Here is a 27,048-nt window from a genome sequence, read left to right as displayed (position 1 = left end):
TATTCCCACGGTGATTACCTTTCCAACAGGACCGGTCACCGATCACACGTCGCTGCGTGTCAAGGAGTTCAGCCGAGCAGCACATGCAGCTACTGGAAAGGGCCTCCAAAAGGAGCGGACCTGAATGTGATAGAGAACGGTTGGCCGTCGAAGGCTTCTTTGCAAGGAAGCCCCTTTATTTTTCCCGCGACTTTTGGACCATGTGGGCGCAATTCCAACGAGTACAAAGGCTAAAGCCGCTCGGGCATAACGTTCGAATCCACTTAACGACTCGTTACCGTCCAGAATATCTGCAGTCGTTTGCTGGAAGTGGTCACTGACTCGCTATTAGCTTGCTCATGTTTTTTATATTTGTTGCTCCAATGGTCTTGTTTAACTTGTTGCAAAAGTGCATTTCTGGAATAAAAAGTTTAATAATTAATCCGCTCTTACACCACCTCACGTTTTTTCCTTCACCCCAATCTTCATCCAGATGGACCTTGAATGCACGTATCAGCTCGCGAACAAAAAATGCGGCTAGCAGACGACGAACAAGCGTATCGATGACGGATGCGCGCGGTGGAAAGATGTTTCGCAACCATGCGGCCATGTGCAATTTTTCCAACGATGGTCTTCGCGGCGCTGATAGTGCCGTCGGGCCCGCTCTCCCCTGTTCACCCTAACAGTCTCCATTCGCATGTACATGCATTTTCTTTTTCAGAGATGGCAGAACTCTGGTGGGAACTATGGATCGGCTAAGGCAAATTGAAAACGTCCTGACATCCTCAAAAAAAAATTTTTTTTTATGCAAGCAATACATGTTTTGAGCATATGAACGAAGGAACATTGCACTGCGAAGCAATTGATACTTCGTACACGAACTAAAGAAGGACATTAGACCATAACCATAACATAACCGGGTTACCATAACAGAAACCCGTTTGTTACCCAACACACTGGGGAGGCGGCAGAAGCGGAAGGTAAAAATGTAGATGCACACCAAGCACACAAAACAATTATCTCCGCTCATGATCACTGCACAAGATCACTATTAACGCCCATTGAGACCTATTCCATTTGTGCAGGCATGTTGTCCTCAAGAATTGTGACGTGTTTGTCAGCCTGCTGCGACGGCTGATGAGGTCGGCATTTCAACGCGACACCGGAGGGGTATTCTGTGAGAGTCCCCCAGGTGCACTTGTCCATTTCCAGGCCGCCGCTGATTGGCTGTAGCAGTACGAGCGAGGTGGAGACTGGCTGGGGGGCGCCAGCTGTCTCCTTCTCACTGGTACCGGCAAGACCAGTTAGTGAGCACTTCAAGCAGTAGTTTAAATATGGACCGCGCACTGGGTACCGTGAGACGGGGCGCGATGGAGGGCTCCGGATTAATTTTGATCATTTGGGTTTCTTTTCAACGCGAATGCAACCGAGAGTTTCTGGATGCAACCTCCATAGAAATTCGACAAGAAATGCAACCCCAACCTCGTTCTAATTGCAATTCAATTCAATACAGTAATGTTGGAGTTTTGCGCGCGAGAACCCCAGATATGATGAGGCCCCGCAGCAGTGGGAGACCCCGGATTAATTTTGACCACATCGGGTTCGTGCACCGAACGCACGGTTATTGCATTCCTCCCCCATCAAATGCGGGCCGCCATCACAGGAACCCTGCAACCTCGTCCGTGCTTAGCAGAGCACGCCGAAGCCGATAACCCACCGCAGCGGGTGTGCCGCGACCTCGAACCGCAAAAATGAAGCGCCGTAAACAATTGTGTAACCACATCCGGGCGGCAACAAGAGTGCCAGTATTATACTATTATTATTATTATTAGTAGTGTAGTAGTAGTAGTAGTAGTAGTATAGTAGTAGTAGTAGTAGTAGTAGTAGTAGTAGTAGTAGTAGTAGTATACTGGCGGGGAAACGTATACGAACTATAAGAGTGCGGCGGAATCCTGCATTTATAGCGCAGAAGAGAGAACGAGGACCGCAACTGATTCACCGCACTTCTCCCGAGCTATACATGCAGTGCATAATCCTAGTGTTCGAGGACGTTGGCCTCCGTCACAGAAGCCACTGCATCGGAGAACAGTCGCCCCTAAGTTGCTCGTCACTGCACCCGAGTCGGTCGACGACCTAATCCAGCTGCATGCCACCACTTCATGATTGACACAACTCTTAATATTCGCGCCTGAACAGTTCGGCGAGACGATACGGCCTGCCGCCACGTTTAGGTGGTAGAAGCGCACACTGAACGCTGTTCACGAACTCTTCGCTTTAAGGTTCATTGTCCCGAATCAGGAGTACTTACTGCGCCGCGTTTTCTCTGCTTTCTTTGTAAAGCGAAGCTGTCTTCGCTTACTCCCCGGGTTTGGTGTTCCCTGTCGGTTTCTCCGCCATATATATATAGTGGAACGCGCATATCTCTCATCTGAAGGGGGATCACAAAAAAGTTGGATATACAGGTAAATGTCATATATCACATAAACATTTCCAACACAAACTTTCAACGGGATTTTACTGCTGTTATTTATTCACAATAATTCGTTTATATGTGCGTTCCATATATCCGGTTCGACTGTATACTATATCGTTAAGCTGGGTATGTGCCCGAACAGGCAAGCTTCTGCACTGGGCCATTCATGGCCAATCCCTTAGAATGGATGTACCACTAGTACAGAGATGTATGAAATCGTAAATTTCAATAGACAAGTGCCGTACTTCACTGTGCCATACACACCTCTTATCAGCATCCGTCCCCCGACAAGCATCGCGCATCGCATTGATCGCCCTCGTATGCAGACGGCTACCAGGCAACAAGGCTGTGCTAGTCTCATCCGCTAACATAGACTGCTGCCACCACAGTTTCCTACAATAAACACTAGAGGGAACGCTGGCGCTGCGATCATTCAGCGACCATGGGAATGATGCTAGTTACACGGATTTGTCTAATCTCCGTGCTTGTGGATTCAGACGCGCTTCCTGTGGCTTCGTTTATTACGCTTTATCAGGGCTTAAACTGGCCTAAATTTTCAAGTAATTCCGCTTGTTCATGTGTCTGTGACGTAATTGTTCAATATCGGGCTTCTGCGCTAGAGGTCTGGTGTTCGAACCTGCAAGCCGGACAATTTTATTAATGCGTATTTACTTATTTATAACGCGGCACTTTCTTAAAAACGACTACTTTGCTAAGTCACGAAGCCATTTTAAGCCAGAAGGACGAAGTTTAGCACAAATCCATATACTACCCATCGTTTCAATGGTGGCCGAACTGCCCTGCTTGCAGTACGAGTCACATAAAACACTATAACGCCACAGTTGTCTCTAGTAATTGCATGAACTCTATGGCTGCTACCTCGTTAAGGTCAAATAAACTTCGCGTCATTTACATCCTAACGTTGCGTTGTATCTGCGTTTTTTATTTCATTTTTATTTTTTCTTACTGTGACGACAAGCACTGACTGTGGTGGTAAGGGCAAACGAGGGCAGCCCAACCGGAGGTCGAAAGACAGCATTAAGGAAAACTTCGGCATCAGAACGCAGAGGAATGAGTGCGCATAGCTACGTGGAAGAACTTCGCAGAAAAAAAAAAAAAAAAAAAAACAAAAAAAAAAAAAACACGAAGCCCACATCGTACAGCACTGGATACGCTTAACATTAGAAATACAACCTGCAGCGCGTCCAACGTGGAATTTCATCCATCGAAAATTCTAACATTATGCTGCACGCAGCTGGATGAGATAAATAACCACCACAACAGTCACGCTCGGAGCTACGCCATGTGTGTTGACCTTACGTTTGATTTGCCGGTTGAAACCGCGAGCGCAGGCTTGTGTCCAACGCTTTCATCCAGTCCGCCCTTGTTTCGCCAAGGAGGCTTTAAAAAAATTTGTTTTGAGCCCCATTGATTCCAGCATAGTAGTGTCCATTGTGACAGAAGGCAATACAAGGCGGCGAAGGCCGCAGAGACTGCCAGTAACACTTCTCAGCGAGGTTACAACACTTTGAACACCTCACGCGGGTGTATTCTGTCACGTGGTACTACTAATGACCACTAGTGTGTGCTGCACTGTGTGCTAGAACTCTCGAATTTCCAAGAGTTCACGAAACCCGACGAAAATGACTTGGCACGTGGTCAGCAGTACGAAAACAGTTCACTGAACCGGCGACATCTCTCCGGTAAGAAAAGCACAGAGAAAGCAAGGAGCGCATCCGGATTACATTGGGAGATAACTTTCTTATCTGTTACTGCAACCAAATAGTCCGCAGGGTTTGGCAGCGCTATAGTTTCGGAGTGCTATTCTGCAGACTAGTCACAATCCGTCATGAAAACCGAACCACCAGAGGTGACGTAGCCACCACGTTAGCCAATCAGAGCCGGCAACATGGCGAATTCGACAGTGTCCAGAATTTCTCGCAGCAGATACTGAACCGTAGTATAGCTCGCTGTACTAGCGACGGTTTCGCATTTGCCGGAACAGAGGATGAGCAAAGTGCGACAAAACACTTAGTGGTGTGCTTTGGGTAATATTTTGATCCCACAAAGCGAAACGTAACATTTTCGATACGCTTAATTGGTGCCCCCAGAACTCTGATGTACACTGGAAATCCAGTGTAGAGCCCATACTACGCTTTTGATATGCTGGAGGAAGTTTTCAGTGTAGATAGTTCAGCAAATGAATTACCAATACAGTAATTACCATATTAATTAACCTTTACTCAATTATTTCACTATTTTCTTCATACCAATATACTCTCCACGGCGAGAAATGAATGTAAACAAGTTTTAACTTTCTCTGATGTTGAATGGTGTTCGGGCTTTGCGGGATTAATATATGTGCTGTAGTAAATAAATAAGACGCTTATAATTTATGTTCCCCAACATAAACGAACGCGAATGAGACTATTTTCTGGAACTATTTTCTGGATCGGAGTGCTTCCGTACAACTTTCCTTTCGTTGCTACAGAAAGTTGCCAGCGAATGTAACACACGAGGCAGTGAGCATCGTGTATAAGACCACATGACCACCGACAGACAACCAGCAAAGAACGCCTATAGAAACGACAAGTCTGGAGTACGCGAAATATGAAAACAGCTGTGAGAACGGAAGCAGCGCGACGACTGTGCGAGCAAACTTTTTCTCTGGCTACAAAACGAAAGACCTTGCCCATGTTTCACGCGTTCACTAACTTCTGGCGTGTCTGGTTCACTTCTGGTTATGATTCCACACGTGCCACTGATTTTTTTTTCCTGTATTTTCATGCGTAGCCGTTCTAATACGCGATTTATCTCTGTCGGTTACAGCTTTCCTATTTTATTACCTTCTTGATGTGCGCAGCATATCCTACATCTATAAATCCGATGCTTTCGTGAAAAAAAACAAAAGTCGGGAGTTAAGAGCTCGTGTGTGTACGTGTGTCTTGCGCCTACACCACGGTCCACCACTAAGTCCTATATCAACACGCGAGGGGCACCGTTGCCTATTTCAACGAGCCAAGGTTCATTACAAAGTGCACGGGCTAAATTTACCGCGGTGAAAAATGCGGCCGGGAAACGAACCCGTGACCTTGTGCCCAGAAGCAGGAAGCCACAGTAGCCGAGCCACTGTGTGCGGCGGAAAAAAAAAAAAAAAAAAAAAAAAAAAAAAAAAAAAAAAAAAAAAAAACAACGAGAATAAAAAAGCAGGTGGTCACGTGAAGGCGACGGCCTATCCACGACGCCGTGTGCGAGTGCCGTTTTGGGGAAGCCGTTCATCACGCGTTCGGTGCGCGTTGGGATTCGCTCTGCGTCGCCGCTAAACAAAGCGTCGCCGCACGCGTTTTTAGAGTGACACTTGTGCTGGGCGTGCGATTGCGCGCTTACGTGCTACGACGGCCCCAGGTGGGCATGCAGACTATACCGCTCGTCTGCGTTCCGAGAGCTCAAAGAGCCCGACGAAATGGCAGGGCACGTTAGAATTTAAAGTGTTAAAAATGTTTGGTGAGAAAGACTGAAGAAGTATATCAATTTTTGTAACACCATTTTGTGTTCTCTTCTGTTGGCTTCTTTTTGCCGTGATTTCAACAAAGTAATATGTTTATTGTTATTCCGTTCTTTTACACAAAAAGCTGTTACATAGTTCAATGCATTAAGGTACAGCTTTCATGTAGTACGAAGAGCCAAACGTTGTATGCGGCTGTAACAGATCCTATACATGTACATTAATACACGCTATGTAGAAAATATGATATCTGACCAGTGACCACCCTAACAAGACATCTGCCGCCAGGACACCCGGCACTACGTGACACATCCAAGTATCCACTCCAGGAGTTTCCATAGCCATGCTCCGAGACTCGCCCTACTTGTAGCTGTACCTTATTCAGAAAAGTCTCAAGCATGCGAGATGTCTGCCTACGCTTGCTTGGCTGGTGAAGCTGCACATAAATGTTAACTGAAGATATGAAAGAGACAAACAAATCACATTCGCTCACAGCATTGACCCCAAATTTTTAACATTACCGTATTGGGACAAATTCTGTTAAAATAAAGAAAAAGATGTTTTTGACAATAAATAGGAAAAAGTGAATTTCTTACAATAAAATAATGTTGTTTTTTTTTCATCAGAATAAATTTCTTGTAGCAAAAAAGGAAACTTTCTGTTTTCTCTTATATTTTTTTCACATTAATTTTTTTCAGTGACGAGCTTGCAACAATGACACAGTTTGCAACACGTATATAGATTTTCATTAGTGTTTTAAACGGAAAAACCTGTCGGACAGGTTTAAGGGCAGAAATCTGCTCAACAGATTGGAAAATTGTGCCTGCAATTCTCTTCATACACATAGCTGAAAGGCAATGCCGAAACAGCCTCTTCGCTGAAGCTGTTCACTGAAGTGAATTTATTTATTTTAGTTGTTTACAGAATCACAACAAGTAGCACCCGCTGTCTGAGTTACAAAACCTTTCGAATACGTTTATGGAGCTTGTTCAATTTGTTAAAGGCATTCAGAAAATAGGTCAAAAATTGCCTGGTCATATTTCATTGCTATACACTGCTCTATGCAAATGATGGTAGCTATCACACCCCTCTTCAGGCTTTATACGCGGGTTACCGATCCCATACGCTCTACCAAGGCATCTTGAAAATTTATTTGGCTATACGATATGATTAACTATTCCGAAAATATACATCAATACCGTTCTTATATTTTTTTTATGAAGAAAGTTCGAACACCACAAAATTACAAAAACGCGACAGGCATTTAGCCTGTCGATTTAACCCAAGTTCGCTTATAAGTGGAACTGCATACCACTGTTGCTTACGACCGTTCCTAGCTAACATATGAGAGCGGCGAATCTGTCCTGTCTATCACTTACACATCGGATACCGCGCTAACCACGACCATGCCTCGTTAACCCAACATAACTACAACGCCGTCGACGAAGCTCAAAAAGATACCATGTCAAGTGGAACCAAACCACGCTGTTAAAATAGAGGCGAATGTCGCACAAGACTGCTTAGAGACACAACACGACCATCAAGTGCTTTCCTAAGAAGCGCTGCTCCGCCCACATTTAACAGCCGTCAAACACACCTGCAAGGGATGCTCGATCTGAAGCAAACGACGCAGTAGGTAGTTATTCCTACGCATGGATCGCAAATTGTATCCAGAAAAGTGACCTCATTTTAGCTCAACTGAAACCCGCGAAAATAATGCCTCGTTTTCGGTTCAGTTCTTGGAACATTTCTGAGCAAGGGTTCCGCTAGCGCGATTGAGCTGCAGCCCGGATTGACTTTCACGACCCCGCCGCTTGCAGCCGAACTTGATCGACCACACAGTGAACACTTTACAGAGGCGCATGGCCAAAACGAACTGTCCTGAGCTAACAGATACTTAACGTGACGTACAAAACACGTATCGCAAGCTCATCAACAACGATCATCTTTTGGAGTGTCAGCAACCGCGCCACGCACTTCGATGCTTTGAGAAGCTAAGCGATCACGTGTACTGAACGTTGCAATTTCGCTATGACTAAGCAAGGCGCGCCGATTCAAATGTCACCCATTCTCATACAAACAATGGGATTCGGGCCAGTTACATGCAATCGTTTCCGGCGGCTGCGATCGTCTAAATTGATTTCGATGGCGCCGCGTTGCCTTGCATTGCGCTGCTCGGATATACGTAGACATTGTCTTTGACAAAACAAAGATCTCTGTTTTTGTTATCTTCTGCGCACCGACTACGCAACACACCAAAGTGCGCGATCCTCGAATGATCTGCATAGCGGTTAATGTGGGCCAAGGCTTGTTGGGAAAAGAAAAATCGACTTGCGTAAGCATCACAATGAAGGGCCGCGACTGCCCCACCGCGGCTTTCGCGACATTAACCAGTCTTACCCCATTCAGGCTACACGCCACTAACTGACGGACGTTTCGTCACAAGCAAAACGGCGCCGGTGGACCGGGCGCACGCAAAAGCGTGCACTGGCTGTGTTAGCATCGCCTCGTGTCCCCGATTAACGGCGTTCCGCGGGGCAGCAGCCGGCGCCGCTAGCGAGGAAAAGAGAGGGCAGAGCCGTCGGGGCACTTACCATGGCGAAGAGACGGTATTCCTGGCGGGGTTAAGCCGACGGCCCCGCTAGACTACGACGGCACGGGGTCGCGACGAGAAACGGCGCAGCCATGAACGCCGTCTCGCAGGGAGAGCACGCACGCAGGCCGAGCCGAAACGTCTCGCGCGCGCGCTACAACCGCCATGACAGCACCGTGCAACAAAACAGAGGAGCCACAACTTCCGGCCGGCCGGCCGGCCAAACCACCACGACGACGACCACTGGCACAACGCACGGGGAAAAGAACACTGCACACGTCGTCTACCGCCGCTCACAGTCGGCGCGACGGGCTGGCGGCAAAGCTTGACATGTCTTCGTTACTTCACCCTCTCGCGACGGTGACGACGACCAGGGCAGGCGCGTACAAAAGATGTTGACGGGAGGGGGTTCGCCACACAATCGCAGAAACGGAACCCGGTCAACTCCGCGGCTGCGAGCGAACGCACGAACTCGACGGGCGCCGCGCGCAAAACCCGCTCCCGCACCGCTCCGGCCACCTGGCCCAACACGCGCGCCGCGCACCTGGGAGAACAGAAGGGAGACGGGCTCTAACCAATGAAAACGCGCCGTCGCCTTTGAACAACCGTGACGTCACCCTGCGTCATGACTTGAACGAAGTACGCGGCAGCTAACTCGCGAGCGCGCCGCGCGCGCCAAAAAACGCTTCGGTTTCTCCCAATGGAGCGACGAGACGTCATCCGTGACGTTTACGTTGCGGACGCTTACGTCACGAGGAGCTCATCGGGGTCCGCTCTCTGCAACCGAAAGCACCCTGGCGCGAAACGGGTGCGTTGGATTTTGCGCGCCAGCGTCATACGTCACGTTGCCAGCGCGAAGAGTAGACGGCGAAATAAGGCGATCGCAGGAATGCCGGAAAGGAGGACCGGAACGCGCGGCGGCGGCGGTCGTCTCGGGCCGCGATGCGCGCCCCAAGGCGCAACAGGTCGCGCTGCCGCCGCGCACGGTCGGTGGCGGCGGCGACGGAGGTCGGCGTCCTCTTGCTCGGCGCCGGCGTTCCTCGGGCGGTGGACGGTGAACGCGGAAATACGGCGCCCCTCCGGCCGGAGGAGACAAATGCCAGAGACAGGCACCCCCCCTCAACCCCTTCTGCTGCGTGATTTTCATTCATTTATTTCGCAGCTGAGGTGCCGCAACTGTTCGCGAGCCATGCGAAGCCCGCTTGACTACTCGGCCGTTTCGAGTACTGCTTGCGACATGGCCGCTCGTTGTTTTTCTTATCGGCTTAACTATGCTGCTGTCGTTAAGTGGAAGGATTTGAAATACTTGCGCTGCCCCCCTACCGAACACTTCTCTCTCTCTCTCTCTCTCTCTCTCTCTCTTCTGTCGCGCTTGCTTCCGTCGTTTTTAGAGACAGTGGTTTTACTCTGTCAAAGTGTTGAAAGAAAACGCGAATGAAACGGGGGGATTTTCGAACGCTGTAGACGATGTAAGTGAATGAAGAAAGTAAGTCACCCTGGTACAAATGCAACGTTGTGTGCGGCATTAATAAACTACTTCCCCGGCATTCCATCACACTTTCACGCTAAGTTCTGTTTCACGTGTTTTTAGCATAACATTTACACACATTCTGAAAGGCACGCACAAAACTTCACGTTTTAAACAATAAGTCAAGAAGTGCATCAACGGTACTTATAAGTGAGCAGTATCTTGAGATATCTTCGTGAGTAAAGGTCATTTTTCCGCTCGATCAATTCGAAGTAAATTAATTTCGAAACGAAAAGAAATAAAATCGAGGGGTCGTACACCGAACAATTTCAGCCCATAAAATCAATGGCCACTTGGAAATGGAAATAAAAAGGGGCGAAGACATCTTTGTCCCAGTGCCTTTTTATTTCCATTGTTGCGCAAAGTGGCCATAGGTTTTATGTTCTGAAATTGTTCGCTAGGGAACTGAATAGCCCAGCAACACGTACTACTGGGTCGTACAACGCATTGAAAGCTTCCCATTTCGACCCCTTAGCAAAACAAAACTAAGCTGTCAGTTGTAGCTTGACTGAGAAAAAAATAAATCTTCATGTCGAAAGAGAAAGTAAGGATCATCAAGAAATGAGTTTTATAGGACTAATACACTGAAACACCAGATAAGCTTATGCTATTGTAAAACTACATTTGAATATTTTGGCCTTGAAATACTGAACATTAGAGGAGAGAGAAAACCAAAAACAAAACAAATAAGCGACGCATTTCTAAATGCCCTCCCTAATTGCGGCGCCGATGACGTCAGTGCGATGCCGGTTTTCGTCGTCCGTTCCTCTTTCTCTCTCTCTTTTGAGGGGTTGGGGATCGGGAAGGTGCTTCTGCAGGATAAGGTCGCAACATTTTCGAGGTTGAATGTGCGCTTAGTTGCTAACGCATCGCGTTCCTTTTCTAAAGATGAACACGAAACTAGACCGAAACTGGTGCAGTCAAAAGTAATGATGTTAAGGGACGCTTAGTGTGGGTCACTTTGAGGAGACGTCGCCAGCCTTCATAATTTCGGCTATTTTCTGGCTGTGTACATTGTATTCCAGAAATGGAATGAGCCAATCAAATATATATATAGTATATATATATATATATATATATATATATAGAGAAAGTCAGAAGCACAACTTCGCGGTTATCTTAGGTTTAATATTTTCCCAACAGTTTCGGTCGGTGGACCGACCCTTGAAAAAGGTCGGTCCACCGACCGAAACTGTTGCGAAAATATTAAACCTAAGATAACCGCGAAGTTGTGCTTCTGACTTTCCTACCTAAAATAACGCTTGGCCCATTGAAAAAATCCATTACTACTATATATATATATATATATATAAGCGACAAGTTGTCTTTTCTTTCTCTTATCATTTCTGTTTTTCTTTATTAAGGATCGAAAGCTTTTCCAAACCTTATTCATGAATAATCTACACTCGAATAAAAAACAACACTTAAACTGCCATATGCTTCCGTTGGATTCATATGCTCTAAACCAACAAATGAAGCTTGTGGCCTGTCATTCAGTGTTGGCCGAACACATTTAGCCGGAAAGTTCGTACTCAACGCTGATACTCGGCAAGAAAAACATTTTTTTCTGGTATGTTGCCTGTAGGCAAACTCGTCCATATAGGATTATATTTGTTGCCATTTTCTGAACTGCGCCCTCATAGGTGGCTCACACATTCGCCCAGTCGCACTAATATTAGCCCTGTTGTTAAGGATGAGAGGGATTAATTTAGAGATGTTCTAATAAAGACAACGATGGCCTAATGAATCCAGAAGGAAGGTCCCTGGGTGGTGCTTCCAAAGCCCGAAACTCGTCGTTCTGCAATTAGTCGTCTCGCAGTCAGCGTGGTAAAAGAAACGCAATGCCTTTTATACGCGACACCGGTTGAAGGGACAAGAACGAGTGTAGCTCAGCGACGTCGGCATACGTAATTGGTATCGGTGACAGTGTTCAGCAGCGCTGGATTCCACAAGTCGGGGACAACTGTACTTGGCATTGCGGTGGAAGCTACAGAACCGAAACGCATGCCTGCCCTGCGCGCCAATAAATATTACTAATATCTTTCTCATTAACCTAGCTCAAATAAATACTGCTTTATTTATTGTGAAGCTAAAACAATTATGGGAAGTCGTAGGTAAAATAAAATTATTGTTCACTTTGCAAAAAACATTATACATATGTCTTAGACAGCACTATGTTTTCTACACGCCTGCTCTCCGCAGTAAACATGGCGTCCCCGACGTATGCTGGTCCGTTTGCGGCCGCAAAACTCGCCGTTTAGTTCTCCGAGAAAAATATACTTGAAATGTGACAGAGAGTGGCTCTCAAAACATACCGAGCAGGTGGTATTCAACGTGCATGCTGGTGTAAGGCTCTCTCTCATTCACATTTTGCATGTATACATTTTTGTAAACGCGTTAACGCGGCGACCAAGCAAAACGGAAACTCGAACTGAAATCGGCTGCAAGCTACCGGACAACTAGCCGAGTAAGACGAATGTGCAGAAGCCTCGCCTCTGTAGCCTTCGCTGCACTGCCAAGATAAACGGCCCCGAGTGTAGTGGAGTAACCAGGAGTTTAAAAGAGGAAAAAAAAAAAAGTTTTTTCAGGGGGGGGGGGGGGGGGGGGGGGTGGCAGGTATGGGGCGGGGCAGGCGGGTGTTGTTACACGTCGTTTAATGCCAGATATCAGGGGCGTAGCCAGAAATTTTTTTCGGGGGGGGGTTCACCGGCCCGACCGGGGGGGGGGCAAGCTTCTGCTTTCCTCTAGGTCACGTGATCGATAATAAATGTCGGTAGTTTAAGCACACTCTATACATGTATATCAAAGACATGGGACCCCCCCCCCCCCCCCCCCCCCCTCGCGTGTGCTTGTGAAGAAATTAAGTAATAAGTAAAGTAAGCTCAGTAAATACAGTAAGTACGACAGGTACAGTGGGCGTTTGGAGCAACGGTCTCTCATCGCGCCACTGAATGGACCAGTCTTCGAAAACGCATCATTGAGACGACCCATTCGATCGGAGAAGACATCGTTAATTGTTAATTTTCGTTAAGCGTAGATGGCGTCGTCCTCGTCGGGGCGAAGTGCGTTTCACAAGTCAAGGACGGCTATACGCGTGAAAATGCACGTGTGACCAGGCTATACCTACTCCCATAGCAATAGCTTGTTCGCTTCGTCTTTGCGCTAGAAAACTTAAATACGCGCAAAAATGCGTAAGGCTTTTTTTTTTTTTTTTTTTTTTCGAAGCTTTCGTCGCCCTGCTCCCTCAAACGAGAGGGTTGCGTTTCCTGCGGCAAGTGCATGGGCCGCTGTGTCTTCCGCTGTGTACGAGCGTGCAGCCGTCATTTGCCTTTACGTCAACAGATTCAGAATTGTACAGAATATTTCACCGCACAGCATAGATATGGCATGTGTACGCATTTTAAGTAGTGCGTGCAACTCATTTCTGCTTCACTTACGCCGGTGCAAACAGGAAGCGGCTTTGTACCTCACAGAATCTCCACTGATTGGTGTACTAGTGATGCAGGAATGAACTCCGGTATTGTTCAGTACATAGTGCACAGAATCAATTTCTCAGGACGCGTGAACTCCGACGAGAACTCTCAGCGCCTGCAACAAGAGTTTACTTACGCTGCACTGCGCACAGCAGTAATTCATGCTTGTCGGCTGTCTGTTTCGTGCATTCTATTGCGAGTCGGTGGAATTTCACTGCTGTCATCAACCCCTACGTGTGTACATTGCTGATTTGGGATTCCACAACTGAAACAGCAACTACCAGCCTTCCGTAATTGCTGGTTTGTGATTAAACAACACAACACTAATTACCAGCCTTCCGTAGGGGCGCAATCGCAAACAAGAGACGTTTCTCGTGCAGACTAAGCCTACGTTCACACTTGGGAAGCGGCAAGCGGGCGGAAAGGCCAAAGCGGCCGGAAAATTTTTTCCGCGCTTGTCCAGGGGCCGTATTCTGAAACGTTCGCCTAGGCGAAATCAGCATGCGCGCTGATTGGCTGGTTGAGCAAAATTGAATGACGTCGGGCTCAACCACCCAATCAGCTCATCCAATTTTGCTAAAACAGCCAATCGGCGCAAGCCTGAAAGCGAAAAAAGAAATTTCGCCTAGGCGAACGTTTCAGAATACGGCCTCAAGTTTTTCACATTTGTTTTGCTACCGCCGCGGCCGCCGCTGCCGTTTTCGTCCAGATCCATCTCGTCTGCGTACGTTTGTGGGCGTGGTGGCGCTCATTATCGCATTATGTCGAGCGGTATGTTCATTCTTTGACCCACGTACCATCATCAAAAGTGATCATTTTACGCAACTTCGAGTGTCATCTGCGACCTTCGGTAAATTTCTTGTTGGCGTTTCGTAATTCTCCGCACACGCGCGCGGTAGCGCTGAGTCACAGGTTGGTGCCTAGGCGTGAGAATATTTCTTTAACAGCTTTTATTTACAAGTTGTAATAACATTTCATCATTTCGTATTATCGGCGCCTCCAGGACACCAAAGGGGCAACGGGAACACCACAGCTAAAACCCGGGCTGGCCCTTGTGTTGGGGCTCGCCAAAGCCTGCGCGTCCTACGTGAGACCTACGCTCCCAATCTATCGTCGCGACGAGAAAAGCACCCCGCGACTTCTGCAACATACCGTACACGTGCGAGGAGAATTATGGAGTGCCAACGAGGAATCTGCCTAACTATTGTCTGCCGTGGAAGTGGAAGAAGAAATGGCTTTTATACTTCTACCTACTTGTTTTCTAGAAATGGACAGTGAATAAACGGAAGACGCGGACACCTCGGAAACGGCGGTGGTGGGTTCGCCTGGCTTTGCAAAAGCGCGAGAAGTTGGGTCACGCCAAGGCTTCGTTGCCGCACCTCCGGTCGCGCGAAGTTGAATACTATCGCGCGTATTGCTGACAGTACGTTTTAGTGCCACTCTTGTCGTAGAGCAAGGGCTGGTTCTTGATCGCGTCGATCAGCATTACAGCCTGCACTTCTGGTGCCATGTTCAATTTTACGACCGGTTGTTTACATGCTAGTGTAGCTTGCAGTGAAGCAGAACGACTTTCCGCCGCGTTTCCGCTTCGCCATGGCGAAAAACTCGGCCCGAGACTGATTTGGCTCGCAGCCTGTTTTTCTGCCTGTTTTGCCGCCTAGGTGGGCGGATTTTTGCAAGATTTTGCCGCTTCCTACAGCTTCGAGACCAAGTGTGAACGTAGCCTAAGATCCTGCGCGAGCGCGGCCTTACCGGCACCTGAAGGGAAGCGGCGGAAATGTATACCGGAGATTTCGACCACCTGGGGTCTTTAACGTGCACCTAAATCTAAGTAAACGGGCCTCCAGCGTTTTCGCCATCATCTAAAATGCGGCTGCCGCATTTGTTGCTTCATTTGTTGCACATTTGTTGCTTCAGAATACGGCCGCCACATTCTCGCCCAAAACTTCACAGAGTGTCAAAGTCTTGACAAACACCGTGACAGTTTTTTCCATCCGCAGACATGATTCGCTGTAAATGACCAACCAAACGGAAGCGCCCAGGAATGAAATTGTGATAGTTGCACCGGTTTCATGAATTATGTCAGCGCGAAGCGACGAAAACAAAGGACGGGTAAGTGGGGGGAGGGGGGGGGGGGTGCGGAAAAAATTTCGGGGGGGGGGGGGGTTTGACCCCCCCCCCCTGGCTACGCCACTGCCAGATATCCCTGGTTCATAGAAAATTCTGTAACGGTCATGTGTTTATCCAAAAACGACTGCTGAGAAGTGGCAACACTTAATCGACTCCCTCTGTAGATGCTTGGTTGGGACTGGTGGAAATCAAATAATCGAACAAGTTAAAAGTTGTAGAGCACCCGCGTACAAAAGAAACCCGTGGCTTTCGACGATTGCAGCCGCATTCTGGGAGGTATAAAAGAGAACGATGGCGTCCAGCGCTGGTTCCAGCAGTTTAGACGCGCCATGCCAGGTGATGGATGCGGGCCTAAAATGTCTGACCGCAGTTTCCCAAAGGGCGATGAAAGGGACTAGACGGTGGCTTTTCACGCTTTCTACTTGAGCTGTATAAATGTACGAAAAGGCGAGGACAGGAAAACACGGACAATCGAACAGCGCGTGAACTTATAACTTTTTGCAAACTTACAAACCAGTTGCCAACTTACAAGCAGTTGTAAGTTGGCGCAGCCTTCGTTTGTCCGTATTTTCCTGTCCTGACCTTTTCGTACGTATATATAGCGCAAGAAAAAAGCCTGTGCGTTTTTCCGCCAGGCTAGCAAAGGAGTTGACTCTTTGTAGCATTGTAACGACGAGTTAACCAAAAACAAGTGTCACAGCGCATTAACACGGTCACCTAGGAGCTTTCACATACAAATAATATACTTAATAGTATATATAGATAGATGGAAGCGTTTAGGTGCCGCCATAATGGGCTGATAACGCTTCTGTTTTCTGTCTTTAACAGTGAAGTTTACGGTACTACAGTCGATTCGCAAGCATGAAAACAGTTGTATAAATGCGTTCAGCGCTTCATGACCATGTTACGTGACTTAACTTCTGATAAACTAAAAAATTGTTTGTGTAACAGCCCAAGATGGTGGCGCCCATGAATCGAATATAAAATCGTCTATATAAGAACCTACTTAATAGTATAATGATATACATTCGTACGAATAATATAAATAATATGGTTCACAGTGTTTGTATTCAGAGTCCCATAATTCGACTACAGTGTTTAATTAACACCACGAGTGATAATGCTGACAGTTTCGTAACTGACATCATCACTGAGAATCCCCCCTCTGTGTTATATATTTTTTGTTCTTGCTCTCTTCTCGTGTCTTCCGTATTGAGATAATGATATATGAAAGGCAGTGAGGTTAACGAGGACTGAGGCCGGTTGGCTACCCTACACTGGGGGAAGGGAAAAGGGGAGGAAAAGGTTAAGAGAAGAAGGGAAAGTCCGTTGTGGCTATCGCCAACGTAGTAACAGTTCACTGCTCTCTATCGGAGACGGTCACTCAGCCCGGATCACAAACGGTCATTCAATCCGGTAGCTTAGAAAAATCGCGGATTCTACGTTACGCAACTAGGAATCGCCAAAAATATGTGGAACATTGCAGCTGTCGGCTGTCTGGCGCAAGATATGTTGCCAAGAGATGTGAGCCCGCTATTCAATTTCGTAAGACAAAGCAAAGCGTTTCCGTGTCAACATCATCAGTAAGTAGACGCATTAAATAATATATTGAATAATAAGCCCCATTCACATGCTAGAATATTCAGAGGATAAAAGAGAAAGCTGCTGGCAGTGCCGCAGCTTACGCCAATTCAGCCCAATAAGTACCGCAGTAGCTGCATTGGCAATGACCCAAGTGCTGTGCGTTTCAGTCGACTACATCGGCCAACGGTTGGTATCCCCGTCGCATTCTAGGACCTATAAACAAACATCAAAGAATGTGCGGTCAAGCGAACTCTCGCCCATGTTCAAGACAAGGGCGTACCACAAATCACAAAGAAAAGCTCGTGACACAAAGTGAAGGAGTTGTTTACATTATGCAGATATCGCACACGTGGGAGCATGTAGGCCAATATTGCCGATATGCCTACGGCTGAACGACCTCGTGAGCATAGGTATAACGTCAAAAGGATTGTCACGATTGTGGTGGCCGCCATCGTTTGTATAAAGCGTGTGTAATCGCGAAGGCGAAAAGACAGGCTTAGCAAAGAATTTTTTTTCTATAGAAAAAATATCAAAACGCCATAAATATTGAAGCGTGGTGGCAATATAAGTACCTCGTCGTATACATAAACGAAGGAAAGACTTACTCAAGCACCCACCAAGATAATCTAAAAATAAAGGGGAAGCGGAATACAGCAATAATGAAACACAGAGCACTGTGGGGCCGCAATAAGTATGAGGTGGTGCGTGGAATCTGGAAAAGAGTAATGGTGCTAGCGTTCGAAAATGCTGTTCTGTGGTTAAAATCTGATATCTTGTCGGGGTTGAAAGTTAACCAAAGATCAGTAGGCCGGTTGGCTTTGAGAGCCCACGGTAAAGCCACAAATGAGGTAGTGCAAGGTGACATGGGTTGGGACTCTTTTGAAGTCAGAGAAGCACATAGCAAAATTAGTTTTGAAGAGAGGCTCAGGAACATGGACGAAAATAAATGGGCGGCTAAAGTGTGCAAGTATCTGTACCTGAAAAGCGTGGACACAGAATGGAGGAAGAGGTCAAGGAAGTTGGGAACCATGTACAAGATAATTCAAGCTGTAAATAGACAACCAGGAGTCAGAAAGTGAGAGAAATAGAGACAGTGAATTGGATGCAAAGAATGGTAACAAAAAGAACAATGGATATTTACAAGAATGAGAAGAAAGAAATTAAAAGGGAAAATCTGTGCGATAACACAAAGGGCAGTGCCTTACTATTTGAGCCTCAAGCCGGTTGCCTAAGCACCAAAACATACCGGAGCAAATATTCAGAGCTTGATGGGGCATGTGTATGCTGCAGCAAAGTTCCGGAGACCACTCAAGACATCCTAATGGAATGTGAAGGGATTGACCCTGTGAGAACAGTAGGTAACGTACACCTTCCAGAAGCGCTTGAGTTTAAAGTGGACGGAAGCATCAACCGGTCAGCAGTCGAGATAAGCAATAGACGTTTAGAGTATTGGTGGAAAAAAAGGAGGGAAGATTGATATGACCTGATCCGATCTCTTAGTCGTATAGGTAGAGGTACAAATTAGATATTGAGAAAAAAGAAAGAATACTGAAATTTATACAAAAATGCTGGATACAAAACATGTATAGCATACCTGATTAAATCACGCAAGCTAGGTGACTATTTGTCACCGCTCCGTTTCAAAGGGGAGGCCAATAAATCATCATCATCATCATCAGCGCGGTCTCTCTGTCCATATCAGGTAAGAATGAAGTAGGAAATACTTTGGCGGAATAATCGACACATGGCCGTCTGATGTTTTTTTGCAGCTTGTGCTACCACTCTGTCTTCATTTTTTCTAGTTGCTCCGTGGAAAGTTCATTTACACCTGCCGTCATGAAATTAGGCTTTCACTTGTTAATTCAGCGCTGTGCCTGTTCATTTAGGCATGTTCGTTTTAACGTGCTCTAAAGCTTTCTTTACAACAGAGCTTTAGCAGAAGAGTGAAAAAAGGACAGGTTCATAATATCTGGGCCCTTATTCACTGAAGGACTGGGATATTGTAATATGTAGTATTATGACAGCGATAAAAAGCATACTTTGTCGCTCTCCTCTTTTTCTATTTCAGGCGATGGACCTGATCTGTCTGACTTAAGCATATGCGGCCTTCACGCCATCCTGTACCAAGAGTAGGTTACTAATAAAACATATTTCTCAAAATCTTTCTGCTGTGAAATTGTAACAAAATTAGCGTGGAATAGAGGCGCACCTCCTGTAAGGTACGCTTTGCCTCCTAAATGGGCTTGTGGTGAAGACAACCTACTCGAAGCATAGAGCGAAGCGACGTCGCGTCCGTGTTTTGCCCGCTAATTATGTGCATAAGAAAAGACACAAGTACTTGGTGGCGCTGCTGGTGTTCGAACCAGATCATCAGGGTTTCGATAGCACCTATAGTTGTAGCTCTTATTGGACGGTTTCAGAATAGCGTCGTGGCCTTAGTAGATCCAACATAATTAGTGTTCGGAGCCTTACGGTGCACGTGACCAAAAGGCGTATAGTTTACGTAGGGTAGCATAAATTTACAGAAAATACAAATGGACGTGACGCCATTTGGTCCCTGTTGTCAAACCGGTCAAAGTGAAGACAATGCATTTGCGACCAACGTGTCGTTTCTATGTATATGCATTTCATCTGGTTTGTGGACGCCAGAATAGCTGGTGCAACGATGCTTGTCAAGGATATATTTATTTAGCCTATGCAAACGCTACGTACAGTTGTCAACAAAGGTTAACGGACCACCCGAACGCGCGCCAGACGGGCTGCTCCACGGCATTTAACAGCTGGCTTGGATCGCAGTCCCAGAGTAGCAGGCCGGACATTTGTCCTCTTGTTTGTTCGCCGGTGTTTCAATTTTTTTCTTCGGCACGAGGCTCTCCTATCTTGCTGTTTCTAACGCAACACGCTTTTCGGCAGTCGTGACGACATGTTTTCGTCTCGACAGCTGCATCACGTATGGCTATTGGAACTATACAGTAGCCGTGTGCCACTGGGCTATCAGTGCGTGCCGCCAGGCTGGCCGCTTTGCGTGAGAACGAGCGAGTAGAAGAGCGTCGCGTGGCGCAGGATAATTTACATGTCGGCGCGCAACAAGATGACACGTTTCCGGTCTAGCGCTGCTCCGAATGGCAAGGTGTCGCACCGGCACAGGTGGCACGGAGAGGCTGTTTGGCACGGGCTGACGTGTTCCGTAAACTTTTGGTGTCGACTGTACGTTAAACGTGCCTTACAGCGGGAGACCGGTTAAACATTTCTGTAACGCATGGAGTGCAACATAAATGTCGGGAAACTACGCAAATATCACAGCGATGCACTGCAGATCTTACGACGCTGTATAATCAGATCCTACTTAAAACTCAATGGTGTGACTCAAGTATGCTGCTGTGTCAATGACCAGCCTTCATGGCATCACCATTTTTGTCACCGTCATCCTCCATCCCCCTTTTTTTCTTTCTTAGAGCAGAGTATCAATTTACAGCGAACAAGCTAAGGACAAGAAGAAGTAGTTTATTGATTTGAAAATGTAGAGAGGTCTGCCGGAATATGGAGCATCTGGCCTGCTACTCTACGTAAGGGAAGGGGAAGAGGGGAAGAAAGAGGGCCGCAATGGGGGATGATAATGGGGGATGAGGCGTCGCTTTCACGCGCAAATATTTGCACATCATTGGACGGACAGACTCCCCGGAATGTTCAGTGTGTGGTGTTATAGAGACTATAGACCATGTGCTCGTGGTGTGCCCTGAGTATGCGCGCGAAAGACTCACACTGGCAGCTACCTTGAGGCATTTATATAATAGACCACTGTCGGAGGACCTATTGCTAGGCGCAGTGCCACAGAGTTTGCAGACAATAGAGGCAATGCGTGCTAATTTTCACGTTTCTTAGGCGACACGGGTCTGGACTCACGCTTGTGATAACATTTATGCAATGTGTCCTTTCACCTAGTTCCTCTAAGGACAAGTATTCTTTCATTAAGATGCCTGTAATCCTGTGCCCGGTGAACCACCGGCTCCTATATAGTATTGTCAATGTTAACATTAAGAATGAGGTCCGCGGACTTCAATAGAAAGCGTGTTTAACTTATTTATGTGACTTTACGAGAAAGTGGACTTCACTCATTTATATAAGCCGAATTTAAAGCTCGAATGTGTTTTATGTGATTTTTCCCATTCCTGTGGCTTTCTAGCAACTGTATCGCTACGTGACAAGGACAAGCCGACGCCACTTGAAGCCACCATCTTCTAAACATCGTATATGTTAAAAAAATCACAGCATATCCACGGGGTGAATGATGATGAGTGGGCGAAGCTCCGGAGGGAATCATCGGATCTCCCGCTTAAGGGGACGCTAGCACAAACGCGTTAGAAACGTGCAGTACTCTCTAGTAAGGGGGAACGGCCACAGCGTCTTACGCAGCCATTTACACATGCCGGAACGTGCACCGCGTTTGCCGACGCCATCACATGACTGCTGAGAGAGTATACCCCCCGTATTCATAGACGCTCCTCGACTTGAACTTGACTTGCCACCGCTTTGGGCAGCGCATTCAAAACGCGTTGAAGGTAAGGCGGAGAGGCCACAGCGTCTTACACCAGCACAAACGCGTTAGAAACGCGCTAGAAACGCGGCCTTTCGTTAATGTTGGGTATTTATTGCCATCGTGGTGCGTGTGTCCATGTCCGCTTCGTGGCGTAGTGGGCTAACGCCGCGCGCTCGGAAGCGAGGGGTCCCTGGTTCGATTCCGCGCTACGGACACAACTTCGGAATTTTTTTTCTCATTTTTCTCAGACTGGTTACACACTACTACTACGACGACGGGGACGAACGGGTGCCGCTATAAGGAGCTTCGCCCCTAAAAAAAAAAAAAAAAAAAAAAAAAAAAGATGGAACTAGATTAAGAATGAGAAGGTCGAACCTACTGTTTAGCGCGTAAGAATAAATGTCATCACCTCATTAACAATAAATGTTTTCTCTCTCTCTCTCATCACCGATGGCAGGCCTGTGCGACGGAATCGACAGAATTGAGCAGTAATAGCGCAAAGTAACAAGGCGTAAGAAAGGGACAGACAACATCGCTAACAAACAACCACATATTTATTATTCTAAGCAGCATATCTATTGTGTGCCACCCTTCAAGAAAAAAACCGAGAAGACAGAAAGGGAGCGTGCATGCGTGAAAGCAGTGCGAAAGGAAATCACTCCGGTAGGAATTACGTCACCTCCCGAAGGAATGTAATGAAAGGGTAGCTAACGCATGCATCGCCACAGTTCGGCGTGTGGAAGGCTTCGGACATGAGTCGTGCTCTCGCTCATCATTTTGATCACTGTAGGGCAATCTTTACAAAAAATGGCTCCCAACCACATTCAACGGAGGGCAGTGCATGACAGGTGGCTATGTCTTGCTTGTTTACTGACCTTATTTGAGAGTCCGCGCATGCGGTCATTCACTCATCGCCCCTTTTGTCTGACACAGAAACGCCCGCAGCAAAGAGGTATCTGGTAAACATCATTACAACGGCAATTAACATACTGCTGTCCTTGCTTTTTTTTCTTTCCCAACTTCTTTTACTCATAGTCTCCCGACTGACTTTTCGGCACAGACTACCAAGCTTATTTGGGGCAGTGAACAACGGCGTAACGCCAGCTCTCTTAACGACCTTTTTTTAGATTATGCGATACCATGTGCACGTACGGAATTACCGCGACACGTTGATGCGAGCAGCTCTCCGGCTGAGCGGTCCCCAAATTCTTGTTATTTGGAGAGTTCTTGCGTATTTGGAGCTTTCCCCGCACGAAAAATTTACCAGTACAGTTAACACGTTGGGTCCCTGCTAACGTATGATAGGGATGTAGCCAGGATATATTGCTAATCAAGTGAGTCCTCCTGGGTGTCTTTTCTTAAAAGCAGATGTATCGTTGAAGTATGCAATATTATCGGGAAATTCATTAGCTATACTACAGCCCCTTCCTGCAGGTTTATTTAGGTGCGTGGCACGCAAAATAAGTCCCGCGCTCACATATATTATAAAACTTGTCTCTTTGCATGCGTGTCATTCCGTACGGTCTTCAAAAATCATGTGTCATGCAGATTTAGGAATGGAAGGCGTCAACATGTTTAGTTACAGGCCGACTTCACTAGCCCCGTGTCTATCATAAAGTGTGAACGTGTAAATTGTGAGAGGCTTTCAACTTTCCTTACTAAACTCAACGTAATATCCTAATACCAGCGAAGGCGTCAAAAAAAAGGCACCCACACAAATCTTTGAACATTCAAGATAAAATAATTGCAAATAATGAACGAAAAGTTACGCATTGGCTTACTTTTTTGACCTGACAAATGCTTTTGATTTGGTAGGCCATTACATTCGAACAAAAGAATAGCAAGGTAGGAAATTCGAGGGGCGATAGAGAGTTCGCCAAATAATTGTTTGCGTAATAGGAAATATTTTGTTCAATCGGGAACTCTTTAATCTTGCGTGTTCATACTAGAACAGGGGTGCCCCACAGTGTTCAAAGTTAGGCCCGTTACTCCTATTTATTTATTTATTTATTTATTTATTTATTTATTTATTTATTTATTTATTTATTTATTTATTTATTTATTTATTTATTTATTTATTTATTTATTTATTTATTTATTTATTTATTTATTATTTATTTATTTATTTATTTATTTATTTATTTATTTATTTATTTATTTATTTATTTATTGCCCACAGGCCCCGAAGAGCATTGGGTGACGGGCCTATAATAGAGTATATAGAAATACAGTACAAAGATAATAAACCAGGGTAACGGTACAGCAGACACCGCGCGGTACAAGGCAAATACACAAAAGAAACACAAATTTGATTCAAAAGGGCGTAAAATACCATATTACCACGGACATAAAAAAAAAGCAAACGCGAAAATTGCAAAAAGGGGTAACCAAGCACAAGTGAAACAGTAGTACAAAATAAAACAACATTTAACACAACTGAAAGAGTAGTACAACAGAAAACAGCAATTAGGGCAATACTAAAGCGATAAATGCTGGCATAGGTGTTTTTTGAACTCTCCAGGGTGAGAAAAATAGATTAAGTTATCAGGAAGATCATTCCAGAGCTTAATTGCTTTAGGTAATGCAGATTATTCGAATGAGTTAGTTTTCCATGTATGTGGTTAAAGCAGAGATCATTGTGTAAGCGCCGTGAAGATCGAGGAGGCAATTTCAGAGGCAAAAATGAAGTACGGGTGTGAAAATATTTATGAAATAAACACAGAAGTGAAATAGAACGCCGATTTTCGAGTATCTGTCATGCCACTGTATATCATTAAGGTTCTTTAGCTGGGAGGCACTGTATCTAAATGATAGTGCAGTATCTAAATGATATCGGAAATTTGTCAGATTGAGAAAAGATTGTGATATATGAAGGTGGTACAATTGTGCCTTCTGCTACCGATAATGTAAGATAATCACCAAAACAAATCACAAGAAACTGATCACATTGCAACAAATTCTTCACTGCAGATATGCTAACTACCATGGTCGTTATTCACATCTGTGGCTGGTTGATTCTTCTAAGAATACGACATGCTGCATGCAGACAATATTTGTAGCACAAAGAATTCCTATAGATAAGCGCAACAATATTTTAAGAAATACAAATTAAATTCTGGGGGTGCCAAAACCACGATTTGATTATGAGGCGCGTCGTAGTGTTTAATTGTTTAATTGTGACCAGCTGGGGTTTCTTGATGCACGGTACACAAGCGTTTCTTGCATTTCGCCCCCATCGAAATGCGGCCGCCGCGGCCTGGATCGAACCCACATCATCGAGTCAACGTCGAATTATTATTGGGGCACGTGTAGCCCCTTGTTCTCATATATAGTAGCGACAGGTACATACAGAAGGCACACGAGACGACACTCGGCACTAGTCCTATTGCCGTGTCGTTGTGCTTGATACAGCAAATGAGAAGGCGACATATCTACGCGTTAAAAAAAAAAAAGAAAAACATTTGCTTGATACTTGAAGGCAGTTCAAGGTCATCATCGCTGTTCAATTCGGTTCTTATTACCGTATCGCACAGACTGGCTCGTTACGAACGGAAAAACGAAAGCTATTTCGAAATTTAAATTCCAGGGTCAGTTGTTAAAGGCCGCATCTCATTGTATGTGAACGAAGTAACCTTCTCCTCCTGTTATTTATGCATATACCATATTTGCATCAGCGCAGAGATCGAGACATTACATCGTGTCATGTATTGCCATGTGGATGGTGCGTCGCGAACTTTCGCGTCATCTAGCGGTATGCGGAACGGACTTCACTTGCGTTTTTCGGCGGCTCTGACCACACAACGGTCAATATCAAATTAATGTCGATTTTTTCAAACGCTTACGGGACTAACATGGCTGGACCTCTTCCACATACTTCCGCAGCCTGAAAAAAAAAAGGAAAAGAAATGGAACCTTCCTAGTGAGGATGAATATTTTACGTCATAGTTTCCGAGTTTACTTTGAAGATGATTGAAGATGTGGCGACCAAGGACAGTGCGTACCCCTAGCTCTCAGCAGGCCTCCTAAGACAGGAGTCGCCAGCAGTGTGTCATGCATGGTTTTTTTATCTCTAGAACGCTATTGACCCTTTTCGCGGAGCAGTTTGCTCTAGAGGAACGAGATGGCGTTTTCGGCGGCGCGCCATACGTTGCCTCAGCGAATGCGCACGAATACGAAAACATTACTGCTTCTGCCCTGCTACTGTCCGATCAGCTGTCGGAAATGCAAACTGGGTGTTCACTAATGCACTGTACCCAATTCGTGCTGCAAAATGTGCAATGATAAAGGGAAGACGTGTGCGGTAGTTCGCTGCAAAAATAGTGATTCACGTATTATAATACGTAAGGAAGGAATGAACGTGTGTCGACGCTGCTGCATAAGAACTGCTTGTGTTGCGGGCACTTTGTGTTGCACGGCTTTCCTCGAGGATCAAAAAAGGTAATTGATCCGCCAACGCTGTATATATAGCTAACCTCCAACGAAAGGACTTCAACACCGGAACGTCGGCACTTAAGAGTGAGTACCGCTCGTTACAAAAGGAAGTAGCGCCACTTACTGGCATAGTAAGCTTCTCGCACGTTATCTACACACATACACGCTTACTCGCACGCAAACTTACGCCCACCCTATCGCCAACGTATCAATAATAAGTCGATGGGCGCACACTTGAACCAATGTGCCGAAGCATGAGTGACGGCGACTACATCGGCAAGACACGAATGTTTGAAGATGAACGTTTCGTGACGGTCCACAGAGTAAGCGAGGGACTAGCGATAATGCGTCTTTGCTACAAGCTACCGCAAAGTACAGAACATTTCCATTCCAAGCTTTGTGCGCAGCAATAACAAACTTATCTCAGCAGAGCACACCAGCGAGCGATTAGACTGAAAATAAACAATCAGATAGTGACCGCACCCAGGAACTTTGCTGAGTCAGAAACCTGACAAGCCGATGCTTCAAACTGTTTGCCGAATAAAGAACGAAGAGCACGCAGATCCCGATTTAATTCATAAGCGGGAAGTTTGGACAGCTTGGAATACATTTCTAGCCCCGCTTTTACTACCAACACCGTATGCGTGGGGTTGTTCGTGTTCGTGTTCGGGTAAAACCCCGATTTTTGCACCCTGAGCATGTTTCAGGAGAATCGGGTTAAGCCCGATTTCTCCCCGAATTCGGAAACCACATACCAGCCTTTTTTTTCTTTATTACGCTGTGCGGAGTTTGCGGTGCTCACGCGCTAGCTACCC

At 46.1% G+C, this 27,048-nt stretch overlaps 1 protein-coding gene across 2 annotated transcripts in view; it reads right to left on the bottom strand.

Annotated features, from left to right (window-relative positions):
• Nucleotides 1-27,048, bottom strand: part of LOC119466567 (uncharacterized) — a 293,541-nt gene that overhangs the window by 187,382 nt on the left and 79,111 nt on the right. The window contains exon 1 of one of the 2 annotated variants that reach the window (XM_049657419.1): nucleotides 8,552-8,717. The exons of the other annotated variant lie outside the window; for it this stretch is intronic. Within the exon in view, the coding sequence (XP_049513376.1) occupies nucleotides 8,552-8,554 (3 nt within the window). The 5' untranslated portion in view covers nucleotides 8,555-8,717. Of the gene's footprint in view, nucleotides 1-8,551; nucleotides 8,718-27,048 lie in introns of those variants that run through there. 2 annotated transcript variants of the gene reach the window in all.

Source organism: Dermacentor silvarum, chromosome 10 (genome assembly GCF_013339745.2).
Source record: "Dermacentor silvarum isolate Dsil-2018 chromosome 10, BIME_Dsil_1.4, whole genome shotgun sequence".
Lineage (NCBI taxonomy): Eukaryota > Metazoa > Arthropoda > Arachnida > Ixodida > Ixodidae > Dermacentor > Dermacentor silvarum.
The sequence above is the reverse complement of the archived record's forward strand: the minus strand, read 5'-3'. Positions and strand labels throughout refer to the sequence as shown.